At 57.2% G+C, this 18,302-nt stretch overlaps 4 protein-coding genes across 4 annotated transcripts; 1 reads left to right on the plus strand and 3 right to left on the minus strand.

Moving 5' to 3' along the window:
• Nucleotides 1-995: 995 nt before the first annotated feature.
• Nucleotides 996-1,996, plus strand: E0L32_000556 (uncharacterized protein; the record flags this gene model as incomplete). Its single annotated transcript, XM_031140102.1, has 5 exons — nucleotides 996-1,031; nucleotides 1,148-1,260; nucleotides 1,368-1,443; nucleotides 1,530-1,627; nucleotides 1,672-1,996. The coding sequence occupies 5 exons, from the start codon at nucleotides 996-998 to the stop codon at nucleotides 1,994-1,996; spliced, it is 648 nt and encodes a 215-aa protein (XP_030995873.1).
• Nucleotides 1,997-3,299: 1,303 nt separating this feature from the next.
• E0L32_000557 (uncharacterized protein) lies at nucleotides 3,300-4,694 on the minus strand (the record flags this gene model as incomplete). The annotated part of the gene is made up of 1 exon (XM_031140113.1): nucleotides 3,300-4,694. One exon carries the CDS (start codon nucleotides 4,692-4,694, stop codon nucleotides 3,300-3,302), a length of 1,395 nt encoding a protein of 464 aa, XP_030995874.1.
• A 7,558-nt stretch (nucleotides 4,695-12,252) lies between these two features.
• Nucleotides 12,253-15,169, minus strand: E0L32_000558 (uncharacterized protein; the record flags this gene model as incomplete). Its single annotated transcript, XM_031140125.1, has 6 exons — nucleotides 12,253-12,420; nucleotides 12,501-12,649; nucleotides 12,711-14,163; nucleotides 14,229-14,260; nucleotides 14,309-14,561; nucleotides 14,630-15,169. The coding sequence occupies 6 exons, from the start codon at nucleotides 15,167-15,169 to the stop codon at nucleotides 12,253-12,255; spliced, it is 2,595 nt and encodes an 864-aa protein (XP_030995875.1).
• A 698-nt stretch (nucleotides 15,170-15,867) lies between these two features.
• On the minus strand, nucleotides 15,868-18,053 carry E0L32_000559 (uncharacterized protein; the record flags this gene model as incomplete). The annotated part of the gene is made up of 3 exons (XM_031140136.1): nucleotides 15,868-16,705; nucleotides 16,775-17,659; nucleotides 17,773-18,053. 3 exons carry the CDS (start codon nucleotides 18,051-18,053, stop codon nucleotides 15,868-15,870), a joined length of 2,004 nt encoding a protein of 667 aa, XP_030995876.1.
• Nucleotides 18,054-18,302: the final 249 nt, after the last annotated feature.

Below are 18,302 nucleotides of genomic sequence, written 5' to 3' on the forward strand. Positions count from 1 at the left end.
AATCCCTGTATCGTGGATGTCGTTGGATGGCTCGGATGGCTATCTAACTGTGTTGTTCCGGCCGCTAAAGGGATCCACTGTCTTGGATAACGCACTCTCATCTCTTATCTGTTATCTCTTGATAAGAGCTCATCTGACCTGGTCGGAAGAAAAATCAAAAATGGGGATGAGGGCAGATGAACTCAGAAATTCTCCACTTTTACCCCTGTTGCGGTCGGATGAGGTTTTAGCGCTGGTCAGATGAGGTACACACTCATGGTGCTGATGAGGAAGCATGATCAGATCTCATCCCTAGAGCAGCTGTGCAGGCATCTGGTTCGCGCAGGGTCTTCCTCTTCCTGGACTGAGGTGCTGCACGACAGAGGGCAACAGAATCGGAGCCAGCACTCGTGCGGAAGAGCACAATTGATCTGAGGAAAAGTCTCTCAAAGAATTCCTGCACATGCCGCGGTGGGGGAACGACGCCGAAAACACGAGGTGTTTTGCTGCATACAAGTTTCGAACCTGGGTGGTTTCCGTTGCAACTCCCAGCAATGCCATTTCAACCTCGGAGCTCATCTGCCCTGGTCGAGGAGGTCAGATCAACTTCTTGGACAGGTCAGATGAACTCGGAAACACGCCGTAACGCGCTGTAACTCGCTGGAGCCACCCAAAAGTCTCCACTTTGACCGCCTTGAGGGCAGATGAGCTTTTAGCGCTGGTCAGATGAACTTTTAGCGCTGGTCAGGTCAGGTCAACTCCAACATTCCAATGCTTGAAGTTTAATGTGGGGCCAGACCAACCTCCAGTCTTCGACATTGAAATTTTTCTGCTACCAAAATCATCACCGCCTACCCAAAACCCCACCAAAAATCCGTGATAGCTCGAAGGATCCCGATAACAGGACAGAGGCCATCAGCGACACAGTCTCATCCCAACACCTTCAACCTACCCACGGCACTTTGAACTCGACCGACCCCTTCTATTCTGGGCACGCCCCCATTTCCAGTCCAGCAATGGGTGTCGCAAAGAAGACGCGCAAGTTCGCGCAGGTCAGTAACTGTCCCCCTGCCTATCGCACCTTATCGCGATAAGAAAAAAAAGTTTGGGAAACGCGCATCCAAGGCATGGTAATACTGACAAAGACGGCGGGCACGCTGGTTGACAGGTCAAGAGAGTCATCGGCAAGCGCGACGAGAGGTTGAAGCAGAACAAGGACAAGGCCGACCTGGGCAACAAGAAGAAGGCCGCCGAGGCCGCCCCGGAGCTCATCCGCGAAGTGTACGTCGCCCCATCCCATCCCCATCCCGGACCTCCCTCCCTCTCTCTCCCCCGTGCGATGGATATACCGAAAGATAGCTGACACTCTCTCTTCTTGTCTTCCCCAGGCCGCAAGTATCCTCCGCGCTCTTCTTCCAGGCCAACACGGCCCTGGTCCCTCCCTACAATGTCCTCGTCGATACCGTACGTTTCCCCCTCCCTACCCAGGGTCCCTCGCCTCCGTACCACAAACCAGAGATTCTGACCGGGCAACTTGGCAACAACAACAGAACTTCCTCTCCCACACCATCCAGCGCAAACTGCCCCTCCTAGAGACAATGATGGACTGCCTGTACGCAAAGTGCAACCCCATCATCACGGACTGCGTGTAAGTCCCTCCCCTCCCCACCTCTTCCTTCCTTGCCCTTCAAGCCGCCCAGCCCAGAAAGGACTGACAAGCCTGGACCCTCCCCGCCCTTCCAAAAGTATGGCCGAGATGGAGCGCCTGGGCCCCAAGTACCGCCTCGCCCTGCGCATCGCCCGCGACGAGCGCTGGGAGCGCGTCAAGTGCACGCACAAGGGCATCTACGCCGACGACTGCATCGTCGACCGCGTCAACCGCCACCGCATCTACATCGTCGCCACCAACGACCTCGACCTCAAGCGCCGCATCCGCAAGGTCGTCGGCGTGCCCATCATGAGCGTCGCCCGCGGCAAGTACGTCATCGAGCGCCTGCCCGGCGCGCCCGAGACGTAAAGGAAGGGAGGGGGGAGGAGGAACAGAGAGGGAAAAGAGAAAGGACGACAGGAGGCTTTCATCCGGGGGGGTGCGGCGACGGTGTTGCGATCTGTGGATGGTATATGTCTGGCTGGCGAAGGGATAACAAGTTTGTTCTGTGTTGGTGCGTTGCCGAGGGTACGACACAGTGAGACCCGTGATAAAAAAGGGGGAGTCATAGCATTGCTGGCGTTCAGGGGGACAGGCATCTTTCTTTTGACAATACAATTATTACCACACACATATCATACCGATTGCTCCTGAGTATCGGCAATTTGTAGTAGTACTCTTTCCTGCTGACTCGGATGTTGTTGGCAACATGTCATCACGAGGTATGGTATGCTCATTAGAAGGATATCCGGGGACGAACCCATAGATATCAAAATTGTTGCCGCAGAAAAGCACGAGAGCAAGCCAACAACTCGAGTAGACCGACCCTTGGTCAAAATGCCCAAAATACCTCGAAGTTTCGAGCCCATCCATCCCAAAACACCTGGTAATCTATGCAGGACAGCCATAACCCCACTGTACAATGACAACATGACACATTCAGTAACCATATCTCCTCCAGTATCCATATGCAGGGCAAGTAATGATAGACTCCATATCATATGATGTTTTATTTCACGTCCCAAGACACATCTCTGTTAAGATCTGTTTTCTTTCCCCCCCTTTTTTGGAAATCCCTTCGTTCCATTTGCCCGCTTTTCTTTACTTTCTTTACCACGTCCTTTCCCTCCTTTTTACCTTGGCCATACAAGAGTAACAGAAAATCCACTTTTTAGATATCACTTAGAACGCCGTGCGGGAAACAGGATAGGTATATATGTACGACGAATAGTGTCAGAACGTGACTTGTGTGAAAATCGACAACAAGGGCCCCCCTATTCGCGGGCAGAAATTCCAATTTGCGCCTCATGATGCAGGGTGTTTGCGACAATTGCAACTCGTGTGATGACGGCGAGAGAACGTATGCGTTAAGGAAGGATGTAGTAGGCGACGAGCTTTTGCTGCAGGTACAAAAATGTCGACTAGGCGTGAAAAGGACGGACATCATTGCTGACAACGAGAGCAGGGCTCCTTATGACAATGGTGACAGAAAAAGTTCGCTCTCAAGATTTGTTGCGAGTAGAAACGTTCAACTCCTACGCCGGCCGCAATACGCTGCGCTGCTGCATTGCGAAGGCTAAATCATAGCTGATGTATGAGGACACACGCGCAGGGTAGGTTCATAGAAAGAATGGTGCGATAGAAGATCGAATCCGGGCATGCCGTTCGCGCTCTAGGCGAGCCAGTCCTCGTCGTCTCTCTTGGGGCCGCGCATGACCAGACCCTCGTCCTCGTCATCTTCGTCTTCGTCGTCCTCGTCCTCAGGCTGCACGTGAGCTTCGCCATCTTCGTGGTGGTGGCCATTGCTGGCCTGCGACGACGGTAGACCGCCCTCGTCGTCCTCCAGCATCCAGGTCATCCCGTTCGCCTGCTCCTCGAGCGGGAAAACCTCTCGCGCATACTCCTCGAGTCCTCGGGGGCCTTCCCATAGCTCCAGCGCAATCTTGGGGTAGTCGTCCTCGAGACCCTGGTCGCCAAAATAGGGAGGCTGCTTCTTCGGGTCGTCCTTGCCCATGCCGAACAGGGACTCTAGCGCCTGGAGCTGCGTCCTGTAACCCTCGGGAATGGGCACCTTGATCTCGATGTCGCCCATCACATACCGCACTGGTCGGCCGACGCCTCTCGCGAAGACTTCGCAGGCCTCCTTGGGTGTCAAAGACTCGTAGGCGAGGGCGATTCGCCGGTCGTTGCCCCACTTGCCCACTCCGTCTTTGAAGATCTGCAGAACTGCCGGACCAACATCGTTGTCGGCATCCAGCCAGGGCAACTTGACGTCAGGGTGGAACGGCGCCTGCCAGACGAACGATCCATCCTCCTGCAGATCCATGCAGAACAGGGGGTACTTCAGAGACGTGAAGTTGTTGTTGTAAATTCCAGTGTAAAGGAAGGTCGCCGGCAGCCCGAGTTCCTTCACATAATCCTCGACCTTGTGCTTTGTCGCCCACAGCGGTAATGACGGCCACTCCTTGTGATAAGCGCCGTGGTCGGGCATGGAGGAATAGACATAGTGCTGTATTTTCGCCTTCTTGGCTGCATCCGCGAGGGCTTTGCCGATGAGGACCTCGTCGCCGTAGAAGGTGGTGTTGATGAATGCGAGCTGGCAGCCGCGGAAGAGCTCTGTGATCAGGTCGTAGTTGACACCGATGCCCGACAGAGGACCGTCCGAAGTCAAATCGACCTGTGCCTTCTCGGCAGGCTGTTGTCGCGTGTAGAGCTCGCCTTCCAGAACGGTGACATTGGGGTTCGTGGAGACCTCCGTGGCGATCACTCCCAGGCGGTTGCGCATTTGGGCGCGGACGTGGTATCCGACGGCGGTGGCATAGCGAATCAGCGACGCCGCTTGACGGCCACTTGCATTGATAACGGCAATCGTCTTGCCGGGGGTCGGCATGGAGCGCTTAGCCGGGCGAAACGTCAGGGAATTGTTCCTCGACGTCAGGGGCGAGGCGTCTGTGTAGGATGACCGCGAGTGCTTGTGTCGCCTTTCTTCTTCTTGCCTGGCACTTATACCGTTGATGCTCTGAGGAGCCGGCCGGATAGCCAAGTCGGCGCGAACTTCGCCGGGCATGGTAGCAATCATACGAGCTCAAACTGGATGCCCCCAAGAACCACGGCTTCAAACCCTTCTCCTCCGACAGATCGTTGCGGGCGCGAGTGTTGGGCCCTGGGTGTGCGCGCAGTCGAAGTTGCCGATGCTCGGGTGTCCGCTTTGGGATAATTTGGTGCAAGCCGATGCGCCACCACGGTCACCTGGACGGAGTAGAACGGCAATTTTCTCCGCGAATTATCCTACTCTTGGAGAAAGGCAAGACGCGGAGTATTCGACGCGAATGCGCGCAAGAAACCCCGAGTCTCCTTCTCTTCCGTTTTTCTTGTCCCAGGATTTCTGGCCCCTTCACGTCTGGTGAGAACCCTGGAGGTTTGCCAGCGTCAATAGCAAGCCTATCCAGTGTGGGCTGGTATCGTTATCTGTTAGCGGGGTGTCACTGTCTGCAGCGGGGCGCACGGCTTGGAAGTGCAGGTGAATATCATGCAGAGTGCTGGACGACGAGTGAGGGAAATGGGTGAAAAAGAAGCCAAACGCGGTAGGAAGCCCGCGACGACAACATTGCAAAATTGACGACCGACTTGTGCCATGCAAAAAATTGGGCAATTGAGCTAATATATGAACGATAAGGTGAAAGGCCGGATGCGAGTACGTAACAGAAGCCACGATGAGCAAATAGAATTCGGATGGGTCCTGTCCAACTAGAAAGGCTAGGCGGGTAATGGGGTGGTTTTTTTTCGCCCTCTCTTTCTCCTCTCATGGGGACGGAAGAGAGAGTGTGCGCGCGCACGCTGGTGCGATGGAGCCCCCCCGGCCTCGCAGGGTGTCTGGTTCGGCCAGACTGGGGCGGAGGAGTTCGTGGTGTGTGGTGGTGTGCGGTAGCTCGCCATGTACTGGGTACGGTGGATGCAATGGGTGGGTGCTGTACAATGGAGATTGAGAAGGTAAAAAAAAAAAAAACAAGAAGTGTCGGTAGCGGATGGGAGTGAGAGTGGATGCGACCCGGCCGACGGTGGATTCCTCTCTCTACCCACTCCCTCCTCCGTTTCCTTCTGTGGGTGTGCGTGCGGATATGTGTGTGCGTGCGAGAGAGAGGGAGAACGTGTGCATCGGGGAACGGTGTGAGGATTGCGAAATGGTGATGGATGGGTGCTAATGCACCCGAGCCGATGAACTTACCTCGTTGGTTTTGGTGTATCTCTGGAGAAATTCCAAGGGATGATGATAGCTCCTGCAGGACAGTGCATACACTGGCTGGTATCCAGCTCGGATCGGCCAATGCGCAACAAGCCTGGAGGGCCCGTTGGGACGAATAAGCAACTGGGCTTGGGTGCTTGATAGGCAGCGAGGCTCCCAATTAACTACCGGTACCTGGCCCTCAGAGGGGAAGGACAGGACGGAGTGTCGCTGTGGCTGTTTGCGGCGGCAGAGGAGTGGATGTGGGTGCAGTGCGATGCGTGGTCGGCGTGCTCAGCGCGCTGCTGGTATGTTCTGCGGGCGGGAGCGTTTCTGTCGGGAAAGGCTTGGCCTTCTGGGACTGGAACCCTAGATCGGCCAATCGGAGAGGGGTGGTTGGCGTCGTGATGAGTCCGTCTTTCTGCTGGGGTTTGGTCGATCCTGGTTCGTCGAGGTTTTTCTTCCCTTCGCTGCGCCTGAACTGCAGATTTGAACCCTAGGCTCTAGTGCCACTTTGATTTCCTGGAGTGCAGTTCTGGGGGAGGAGAAAGATGCGTGGAGTGTCAAAGAAGGAGGTCGGTCGGCAGATAAGAAGGTCGAGATCCGAGAAAGAGGAAGAAGAGGGCAAGCGTGGTGATTTTGATGGGTCTGGATGGGTGGTGGCCCAGAGATAAGTCCCAGATTGCTGTCCAACAAGTCCACTCCAGTCTCTGCCCTGTTCACCAGAATGGGGAAGGGGAAGGGGAAGGAGGAGGCCAGGAACACTAATAGACAGACAGTCGGGTCCCAGAACGGTGGAACAGACACCGTAAATGACAGGCTCATGAGTCAATAAGGGTATGACCATCACACTATGCAATTTGCTCGAGCGGTGGAAATCCGACGCTGTAGTTGGCCGATAACGATCCGGTCGCTGAGTCGTGTCTCGACGGGCCTCGCCCGTTCAAAGGAACCCCCGGGAGCTCTTGTTCCTTAGTGAGAATGTCTTGGTCGCCGCTATCGCGTCAGATGACATTGGATAGTGTCCTTTCTCTAAGTGGAAAAAAAGTAGGCCCTGAGGAGCGAGCTTCGGGCGGGCTTTCGCTGCTGCAACGGGAGCTGCAACAACCCGACCCTATGTAAGTGCTAAGATAAAGTAGGTCCGCTGGCCGGCGCACTCCAGAGGGAGGAAACCTGGGGGCTCGGCAGTCAGGAAACAGAGCTAGGAAGATCATCTACGGGATCTTGTACTGTTTTATTATTCCAAAAGCTACCTAGCTAGCCCGCCTTGGTATGATAAAGGCGGGGAAGCGAGTTGGCACCCAAAGCATGAGACCAAGGTAGGAGGGGAGGAGAGGAGAGGGATGTGATGCCGGTGATATCGAGAACGAGACGGAATGCGGTCGTATGAGAATGAGGTATGCAAAGTGAGTACTGTATGTACAAAGTACATGTACATGTCGACAATTCAGGTACCTGGCTGGGCAGGTTGTGCCGGAAGAGACATACCAACTTCTGACAGGGTGACAAGTTCTCAGGGGAACAATTCAGCTTACAAGCAGACCGGATTATTCAGGATCCTTCCTTGGTGATGAGGTGCATGGGCAAATGGGCTTCAATGTTCCCTGAGGCGCGTCTGCCAAGGCCCATCTTCCATGCTGATCACAACGGTGTCTCCCTGTTGTTGGGGAAGCAGGACTGTTCCTGAGGGGTCATGATGGCACCAATGCACAAACGTCATCTCGAGTCCATTGACCACTTTGAGCGAGACACGCAGATGGAGGGTTTGCTCCCTCTCGTGTGGACGGGACGGGCTCGTCTGGTTTCTGATGCGTTGTGCACGACCGCGTGACCCGGGCAGTTGTGGTACCTCTTCTGCTTTGAAGGGACGGGGTTCTCTCCTCTTGACACTCTGACATTAACCCCTCCTCCAACGCTGGGCCAGAGGAGGGACTGGCCGAACGCACGCGCAGAGGGTTGTGGTCCCGGATCAACGCCGGCAAGGCCATGCCCTTGCGAGATCAAGCATTTCGCCTCCAAAGTCGAGGTTGGGATTAGGTAAGAGATTCCAGCAAGGTTGGGGGCTTCCGCAAGGGGCCATGCCAGGTTTGGTCATGTTTCCATAATATCCATTATCAACTCGGACGAGCGCTTTGCATCACATCGAATCGCATGGAGGGGTTCGGGGAGGCGAAAGGTCAAGCAGTCTCTATTGCCCATCGTGCATTCTCAACCTGCTTGGACTTGTGCTCTCCCCGCCCCTCTCCTGGGCATAGGTACGGAGTACATCGCTCGGTACAGCTGGTGTAGCTTGTCCATGGGTGCTCCAATTCCATGACAGTCTGGATTTGCCGCTGTTATCAGTGCCATGGTTGCGTCGTAGTCAGGCTGTGATTTTTTACTTTTGCCTGGTCGAGGTGTTCCTTATCTCTATCTTTACATCCTCCCTCTTATCTGGCTGGATAACCAGGCATGGTAGGTCATTACTCGCCTCGCGCTGTCGAACCAGAAGCTCTACAGGCATGCCCGCGAAACAACACTTCAGGCCGATCAGGTTCTCACGCAGCAGAGCATTGCATGTTTTTTTTTCCCTATTCCTCTGCTCCTGACCGAGGCCGAGCTTCAACCGCTGCAAAAGTGGAACGTCATAATGGAAGGCCTTTTTTTTATGGTTGCAGCGCCCAATCCCCTGGATCGGCTGGGTTTCGTGCTGCAATGCATATGTGTAAGATGCACCTATCTCGGTGGTTTGCCTGTCTGTGATTGGTGCGTCGTCAACAGGGCCTAAAAGGGAATGGCAGACGACGGGGACTCTTGGCTGGTGCGCCTCCACAGACGCCTACCTACCTAGCAAACATGCTGTCAACCGGGAGCGCGATGGCCAGCCCTGGCGGCGGAAAGCTGCAGCACGCACAGCACACAACACCCCTGAAAATGTGACGGATCATTCACCACCGACGTTTTTATCAGATCCCTGGCTGCTGGAGGGGTCTGACGATGTCAAGGTGCGGCGCCCGAGGCGGCTGAGGTACATTTCCCCAGGTACGTACATGCTCCGTACCGACTACCACCATGCTCCGTCAGTCTTGGGCCATGTGGTCTTCTGTCCATTCTCACCGCTGTCCTCGGCCACGATGCGCGCGCTGTTGGCTCCCGACAGTCTTGGAGGATCGTGAGTTTGCCCTCGTGCTGCATCAGAAAAAGACCTTGTTCTAGGCTCGTGGAACCTGGCATGCGGGCGGGCCGCGGTGATCTACTCCGTAGCTCGGCCATCGGCTGGTCCAGTAAGAAGAGTTGAGCAGCTGTCGCGACAGAGACCCTGGCGTCCTCTTGGGCAGCTATTACGAGATAGGTTGCCGTCGAGCGCAGCAGTCGGACCCCTAGTTTGCGCGAGTCTGCTGGTCCCGCCATGCCACGGTGAGCTTTGATCCCTTCTAGTGCTGTTCCAGGAGGTCATGTGCAGGCTAGGAGAGATTGCCCTGCGACTCTGCAAGGTGAGAGAGTCGAGACTATTTGCTTGGCCCCATCTATTCAAGCATTTTGGGCCACGCGGAAGTGCCTTAGCGAAGGATTGATGCCCATGGAATGGAGAAGAGGTTGATTTGAGATTGTTTGAGGGGAAAGGAAGCAGGATCTGGAATAATACCAAAGCAGGTACTTGGTACTCGGTGCAGAGAACCCCTTTGGAGCCAGCGAGCCACCTATCACGATAGCCGTGGTTTCCTTATCTCCCAAAAACCCAAATCAACCACCAAGCCCAGCCAGGTGCTTGCCAAATCAGAACCGGTCGCCTATTCTGGCAGTTACAAGAGCCGCTACGGCATGCCTTCCCGATCCAGCGGCGCGCTGCTCTTTCCTCCTCCATTGCGCGAACAGAACGCCACCACAAATCACAGTCCTTCGCTAGGCCATGTCGTCAGACAAGCCGCCCACAACGGGGAAACGCAGGCACACCACCGTTATCGGCTCTCCGTTTTTGCGCATGCACACGCCCGCAGACACGCACAAACACACACCGGAAGCCCTTACGTTTTTGGCCTTCCTCCTTCTTCCTGCTTACCTAGGTACTGTGAGGTGACGTAAATTGACTGGGCGAGACACACTGCGTCTTCCCTGGTTCCACGTCTGTGCCGCCTCCGAGAAAGCAGCATCTCCGCGGAGCTGGCAAACCTCCCGTCATAGCATGGTGACAACGAATGCCTTCTGCCCAGTTGCAAAGAAACATAGCCTACAAGTTAGACTCAGGCCTCTACCTCGAGTGGAGCACTTCTTTATTCTTGAGGCTATCTTCAACCTATCAGGCCTTGTTCTCCGTCCGCCCCTCCCCCGACCGCCTCGCCTTGCAAATCTGGGGTGCCGTCGGGGAGAGTGTCCAGTGTGGCTTTTGAGCTGGGGAAGCTCTTGATAAGAGGAAAAGGAGACAGATATGAAAGACTTGCCCGTCAGAATTACCATCCAACGTTACGTTGGGTCTAGTGCATTGTCACTAACCGCTATTCCCAGCGCATTCCCAGTTTTCTCCCGTCCCCGATTCAGCTGGAGAGGTCTCTGCCGTCCGCCGCAACCTACTTTTCAGGGGCCGTTGCTCAGATGAAACCCGGCAATGTGAAGCAACGCTGAACCATGCAGCACGGATGCAAGATATCTGCTCACTTACGCAGTGATGATGCTTTAAAAAGCTTGTCAGGACAGCTGTCATCCATCCTCTTAGGTAAATGATTCTCACCATGATTCCCTCAATGGCGACGGCCTCATCACGACCCGTATTCTGTACACGGCGTGTATCCTTGATGGAAGTCATGGAGACTTCTGAAGACCAAGTCGGCAGATGTCGACACCTCCTGCCGCCATTTCCTTGATGTCGTCGAGGCAACCTTCTCCAAGAAGCCGATGCCGGCGCAGGAATATCAAGAAAGTCGGAGTACGGCATGGCTGCTCGACTGAGGTATTTGATTACAACCACGGATTCCCTCTTTCGACTCTTCAGTCTCTCCGATTCTGACACGGAACGGGGAACCCGATGGCGGCTACTAAGTTGCTGCACGCATGGATTCTGCTGACAATATCCTGAGCTCACATCGATGACGGCTTCAGGGTCCCCTGGCTGAACAACACCGGCTCGAGAGCATCCACCGCGAATAGCGCGGGCATTGACTGTCTCCAGTCGGCCAGCTTCGTCCTGTTCATCGCCGCTGTCTTCCTTCCTCCATCCAGGCAAGCTTCGCGACAACTCGTACTTGGCGAAGAAGCTTCAAGCCCCCCTGTCCGCTTGTGGCTATTCATCGAGGGTAATTGCAAAGCTCCGGCACCAATTCCATGATCAACTCTCGTCATATCAGGCCTTCTCGTATGGTTTGTCCTTGCTAGCAACATAGCAAGCAAGACCAACGCTCTGCCTCCTTTCTCGTAAAAGCACTTCTTCTCGACGACGGATCAATCATGTCCGTCCGAAGGAAGGGCATCGAACCACTCATCTCGGTCATTTTTCGGCCGGGTTTTCGTATTGCTTTTCTTTCCCGGATCCTGTGTGTGTTTGCTTCATGTCACAGAGACGGCACGGAGCATCGTTGCCGGGTAGTGGTAGTATCTGTTAGCAAATGTTTCTTCTCCCATTCCAAAAGAGACCACGTAAGAGGCAGGAGACGCCGCCATAAATATTCGACTTCATGTCGTCCACTGAGCTGCAGATGCAATCATGCAGTCGAGGTCTATCGAGTCCGCCCCACCACCCTCCAAGATCTCCTCTGCATACGCGGGTGACGGACGGGAGAACACCCCTGAGGCCCGGGACCGGACCTCCTCTCGCCCCTGCCGCCCTCCACAACGCCAAAAGCTTGTCTTGACAGAACCGATGTGCTAATGCGGAATACCGCTCTGGGCGGCGGATGACCCCATGTGTGCCCTGCTGCAACTGCTCTCACTGTGTCACAGTGCAGGCTTTGTGCATTGGGGTATGAGTGGAACTCAGTCTCTTGGGGGGGGGGGGAGGAAACTAAGATCTCAGGCCTGCAACCTCCGACACTTCTCCCGGATCGGACTGTTGGCAACGCCCGAGACCGCGACTTGGTGAGACAAGTGAGCAAAAGTCGGGGAGCTAGTCTACGATGCATCTTTGCAGTATCACAGTAACTCAGCGCGCTCGGGAATTGCTTTTTGCTTTGCCCCTCAGCCACGGCCACCAGCCCGGATGGCGTTGGTAGTACACTGCGGGTGCAAGCCATCATGCTCATAGACCGTTGGAGCCCGACTGCTGGAAGCAATGAAGACGTGACCCTGCCGTTGACGGACAAATTTTCTAGTGCCGGAGAGCAGCGGAAATGCCAGGCAGGGCATTAAACTATGAAGAGTTGTAGTCCGTCATGAGAGCTTCTTTTTCCACATCAATTGAGGACCAACCGTCCCCTCGAAGCCGGCTGCCCTCTCCTCATTGATGCTGCCCGGCAGACTGGTTCCAAAAGCTAGCATTCGTGAAGTCAAAGAAGTCGGCAGACCCGGCGTCGCCCTCGGGCCAGCCCTGTTGCGGTCGCGGCCGCGTATCGGCCCCCATCGCGCCGACGTGCACGCCCTCGCCAAGGCCCTTGTCGAGGAAGTCCTGCAGATATGATACACGGGAATCAGCGGGCGTAATGTCAAAGCTTCATGATGAACAGATAAGGGAAAAGGCTTACTTACCCAGTCGAACGACGCCGAGGTCATGGGGATCCAGCTGTCGTCGGCGCTGTAGTCCATGTTCTCAAAGCCGGTGGCGACGAGGTCGGCGCGGGAGAAGTTGATTTGGGGCGGAGTGGCGAGCGAAGCTAGAGGGGCGTTGCCAAATGTGTCTGCCGGCAGTCAGATCAGTCAATACATACACAAGAAGCTCTCTTCGAAGCTACCACTTACTGCCATGTGACAGCTCCGCCGCCATGGACCCCGTTCCAGTCCCCGTCCCATCTGACGTGGGAAATGTCGGCCCCGTAGAAGGATAGGATACCTTGTCCTGGTCGGTCTGAGGCGTCAAGCCCATCTTGTTGTTCACATCGTCTGCCACGGCTGTGGCAGCTGCGGCACTGCTCCCTGGGTTACTGATCTTGTTGACCATCATCTGCAGGATATCCGCCGCCTTCTTCACGTCGCTGCTCTCCCGCGATATCGCTTCCCAGATGGCATGCGAACGATACAGCAGCGCGATCAGCTCCCCGCGACCAGGAAGCGCCGGCTCCTCCGTCATCCACGCGTGGCGATCTGTCCCCTCCTCGCCGTCGCCAGGGGATACGTCGTCGTCATCCCCGATGTTCTGCACGACGAGGTACACGACCATCGCCGCCAGCAGGAAATCGTGCATGGCGATCCCCGTCGCGAACCACCCGTGCTCGCTGAGCGCGCAGCCCGGCCGCGTCGCCTCGAAGATGGCGCCCTGGTAGCCCAGCAGCGCGAGCGCGGCCCCGAGGCACGCCCGCCGCGAGTAGTCGTGCTCCCCGCTGCTGCTGCTGCTGTCGCGCCGCGGGGCCGGCGCCTCGACGAGGTACCGCCTGTGCAGCACGCACCGGCTCTTCTGGTACAGCGACGCGATGCCGTACCGGTGCACGCTCTGCAGCGGCGGGTCGGCGAGGCACTGCTCCGGCGGGCGGACGCGCATGAACTCGGGCACCGAGGCGTACGCCGCGTCGAGCTCGGCGTCGAGCCGCAGGACCTCGGCGTAGGGCGGCGGCGGGGACAGGCGGTGCGCGAGGCGCGCGACGGGGCCGAACGCGCGGAAGACGCGCGCCTTGCAGATGGCGTACGTCATGTGCGTGTACTCGGTGTCCGGGCGCGCGGGCGGCAGCTCGGTTGTGTGCTCGTCAAAGTCCTCGTCCGCGAGGTTGCGCGGCAGGGCCGCGTCGGCGTCGACGCCGTCGACCATGCAGGGCAGCCCCGTGTGGAAGGACACGAGGCGCTCGAGCTGCACGGCCAGGGCCCACATGCGCCGGCGCAGCTCGCCCTCGTACGGAGAGAGGGCGGGCAGCCGGTCCGGGTCGCGGTGCAGGCCCATCTTGAGCATGAGGCGGATGAGGCAGCCCGAGAGCAGGTAGCAGTTCGTCTGCGCGGCGCGGCTGATGAGGAACTCAGACTCGACGTAGAGAAGGAAGGGGGCCAGGACGGCCGGGCTGGGCGAGGTGTAGCGGCTGAGCACGAGGGCCCAGCGGGCCGAGGCCCGGAAGTGCGAGAAGCGGTCCGTGGGCGGGACGGGGGAGTCGGCCTTGAGCTCGTGGGGGGAGGACCACGTGGAGAAGAAGATGGACAGGGCGAGGATGATGAAGAGCAGGGCCAGCCACTCGGTCTCGACCTGGGAAGGATCTTCCCAGAATTTGCTGTACTGTGTACAGTGAGGAAGAGTCAGTAGAAGTTCTAGCGACGTAGGACAAGGGGCACGTTTCTTACCTTTCGCAGAAATGTCGGCTTGTGTACAGCATCTATATAAAACTAGTCAGACATCTTGATTACCATACTCCTGGACATACCACGAGACTCACACTTCGATACACTGAACGACTGGAAATACCGCGTCACCAGCCGGTCCACGACGTGCCGCTCCGGCAGCCGCGCCACCAGGTCCAACTTGGTCGGCGCCGTGGCCGGGTCCTTGGCCGACGTGAACAGCAGGTCCGGCGACCCCGCCTCGGACGGCTCCTCGGGCCATTCGCCGTGCGCCTGGAGGTGCATCTTCTGGTCCTCGTCGGCGTCCGCGTCAAAGTAGCTCTTCAGATCCTCAATCTGCAAATGGGTTCGCATCAGCACGCGGAAACGCTCTCCCTCTTGAGCATTCGTCCGAAAAGACTCACATCATCAAGCATGGCCATAAAGTGCGTAGCCCCGACATACGTAGCCTGCCTCCTCCCCTTCCCCACGACCATCGTCCCACCCTCCGTCCCATCCCCGCCGCGCGGATCCCTCTCCCGGCCCGCCAGCTCCGGCCGCTGCTGCTCCCCCTCCCTCGTGCCGCCATCATCTCCCCGGCCACCACCGGCATCAACCTCATCCGGCTCCTGCTTCTGCTGCCCGACCACATCTCCATGGCCGCCCTCGCCCCCTTCGTCATTGTCCATCATCTCCCGCACCATCCCCTCCAGCCTCTTGAGCCGCGCCGCCACGCCGCCCCGGCTGCGCGGCTTCTTGACCGGCGGCGGCGCGTACGCGCAGTCCGCGGCCCGCCCACGGCGGGCGCAGTTGGCGCAGGGCGTGGCGCGGTCGCACTTGAGCTTGGACGCGCGGCAGGGGTGGCAGGAGAGCAGGATGCGCGTGCGCTTCTGCTGCTGCTGCTGCTGGCGGGACTGGGATGGCCCTCCTCCCGCCGAGGGCGGAGATACGGATGACGGCGCCATTTCAAGCCCCTCTCTTTCCCTCGGACAGACCAGCCCTCGAATAAGGTGTAGGTAGGTGTCAAAACGTGTGTGGGTGTGAGAGGGAGGATACGATGTGCCGGCAAAGAAGAAGAAGGATCGTGCTGAATTTTATCTACCCTCGCTCGCCCGCTGGATTGGCGTTAAGTCCGAGAGCCTCACACACCGTGGCTATGGCCACTGAAGGAATGCTCTCTGCTACGCTGGCGCCGTTCACTTCGTGAATCAAAATATCCCGCGGAAATCTTGGTGTTGTCTTTATTTGATTGTAGCAAGTTTTTCCAGTCGAGAGAGACAACATGCAGCTTTAGTGGCTGTTAGGTCTGACGCATTGCTAAACCATGTCGTCAAAGGAGGATCCGGCTAACATCCGGGCCCGACCGGCCGGGGCCCGGGACCACAACCTTTTAGACTCGGCCTTGGCCCGATTACTCACCCTGCCTCAAGCATTAATCGAAAAGCCCAATAATTGCACGGTACTGAATACCAGAAAAGAAAGTGGTATATTCGTTCTAGATAATCAAGAACTATTCTTCGATGGAAACCCCACCCTCCATGCAACAACTCCCCTCCCAGATTTGCAAACACCATAGCTCAATCGTAACACGGTAGCATTCCAAATCGAACCAGGTGTTCCCATCCCCTTCCTCTCCTATACACCCCCAATCAACCCCAAGTCCTCACTTCTCCGTCCCCGTCGCCGCAGCAGCCCCGGCAGCAGCCCCCGTCGCCCTGGGCGCGGGTGCTGCAGCGCCAGCATTATCGCCCGTGGTGTTCGGCACCTCGGCGCCCCGCAGGCTCTCCTCGTCCTGGTCGGCGAACAGCTTGCCCTCGGGCAGCTCGTTGAGCTCGTCCTCCTCGTAGTCGAGGTGGCGGAAGTGCAGCCAGAAGAGGCAGCCGGCGGCAAAGGCCAGCACGGCCATGGACCCGTAGTTCCAGACCAGCAGCGGGTCCTCGGACAGCGAGACGAAGGCCTCGGCGATGGCCGACGAGATGGCGTTCTGGCACAGCATGACGGCCTGCACGATGGACCGCATGTTCTTGGGCGCCTTGCTGTACGCGTACTCGAACGACGTGATGATGGTCATGATCTCGGACAGCGCGATGAGCACGTACGAGCCCGTCTGCGCCCAGACGTTGATCCCCACGGGCGCGCACCGCTCGCCGCTGGGCAGCTTGCCCGAGGCGTGCGTGCCGCACTCCGAGTCCCGGTAGATGTAGTACTGGACCACGGCGGCCCAGACCATGGCGAAGGAGCCCGTGATGAAGCCGGCGCTGATGCGCCGGATGGGCGTGAAGCGCACCTTCATCCTGCGCAGCGCCGGGTAGAGGAGGAAGTCGCAGATCGGGATGAAGATGATCAGGGCGATAGGGTCCAGGTTGGTAAAGATGTCGTTGGGCAGGCCGTTGAGCTTCATGACCGCCGCCTGCGAGATGAGATTGTTGTTGATCTGGCCATAGGTTAACCAGAAGATGGGCAAGTAAAAGAACACGGCGCACGCGGAAAAGCCGCGTCGACTAGGCGATCCAGTCAGCTGGGGATGCTCTATCTAGGTCTCGACAATGGGTGGAGTGAAAGCGACTTACAGTTCGTCCACCCAGGCATCGTCAAAGGTCATCCACTTGGGCTTGGTGCCGGGAGCAAACCTGGAAGGCTTGACGCTCTCCCAGAAGGTGCCGTCGCGCAGGTGCCTGACGGTGCGGACGGGGTTGAGGTGCCAGCGCCCCTTGTTCGCCAGGCCAAACGTCTTGAAGGCCTTGGGGATGGCCGAGCCAGCAGGGGGGCGCCTTGCGTACCTTTTCCGTGCCCACCACATGACGAGGGGGCAGATGGCAAGCATGCTGGTGGGCAGGAGGAAGGCGAGGTAGAACCCCCTGTACTTCTCGGCGTAGACCATGGTCAGCTGGCCCACGAGGGCGCCGACGTTGGTGAAGAGGTAGAACCAGTTGTAGACGCGGTTGACGGTGATGGCCGGGTCGACAATAACGCGCTCGCCTGACTTGAGGGTCCGGACCTTCATGTGCTCGATCTTGAGCTGCTCGATGACCAGCGGGTTGATGTTGGGCTTGAAACCGCCCGTACCGAGACCAATGACCGTAATGGCCATAATGAGCGCAGCCAGGCTGTTGTGCGGCTTGGTGATAACCGGCGGAATGGACGAGATAATGAGGATAATATGGCCGATGATATCTACGGCCAGCGCAACACAGATAGTTTTATACCGGCCCCAGTAAGTATCAGCTATGTAAGCACCGGCCAATGGTAAACAGTAGTTCCAGAATTGGTTATAAGTCGTGAGTCCTGTTCCTGCGCGTTGTCCCATGCCGAGGGCACCAGATTGGCCGTCTGGACCTCCTGCGCCGGTGTTGGAGCCCTTGGGAAGTGGCCATTGAATATAGTTTTGGTCTGTGAAGAAGCTATCGTGAGATTTTGGCACTAGCCTGAAAAGGTAAGGGAATCGGTGACTTACACTAGAATGCGGTGTTAGCGATGAGCGTTTGGGCGACATGTGCTGAAGGGGGGACGGGGTGGAAGAGATGGACATACGACAATGGTTGTCCCGTAGTATGAGAAGCGCTCGCACAGCTCAATGAAAGCAATGGTGAAGACCTTCAAGGGGATGTGGTCGGCCACACGGCGCAGCGTCCGCAACTCCTCCTCTGTCGGGAAGTCCTCGAGGAAGACGCCCTTCTCGGCCTGCTTCTCGATGATGGCGGTGGCCAGGTCCGCCTCAGCGCGCTGGATCTGGCTATCATCGGCGGCATGGTGCTCCTCCTCCTTCTTGATCTCTTTCTTGCTCTCTTCTTGCGGGCGGGTTTCGGAAGCCTCAGGGCGGACTTCGTCCTTGGCTACTGATGCAGCCATCTTTGTAAGAGAGGCTCCGCTTGGAACGTATCGCTCGACTTAGACAGACGGTGGAGAATAGGAATACGCCAAATTCGGAACACCACAGACCCTGCCTCTGCGCTTGTCGTCAATCGTCAGAGTGAAGACAAAGAAAGAAGAATGGGAAAAAGAGAGACGAGTCAGGGTTTTGAGGATGCAATGTACATATGCAAAAAGTGCAGATCCGGAGGACGGGCTGGGGTCGTGTGCAACCCCCGTCGAAGCCTC

This window comes from Thyridium curvatum, assembly GCF_004353045.1.
Source record: "Thyridium curvatum strain D216 chromosome Unknown NODE_2_length_892811_cov_85.036431, whole genome shotgun sequence".
Taxonomy (NCBI): domain Eukaryota; kingdom Fungi; phylum Ascomycota; class Sordariomycetes; order Thyridiales; family Thyridiaceae; genus Thyridium; species Thyridium curvatum.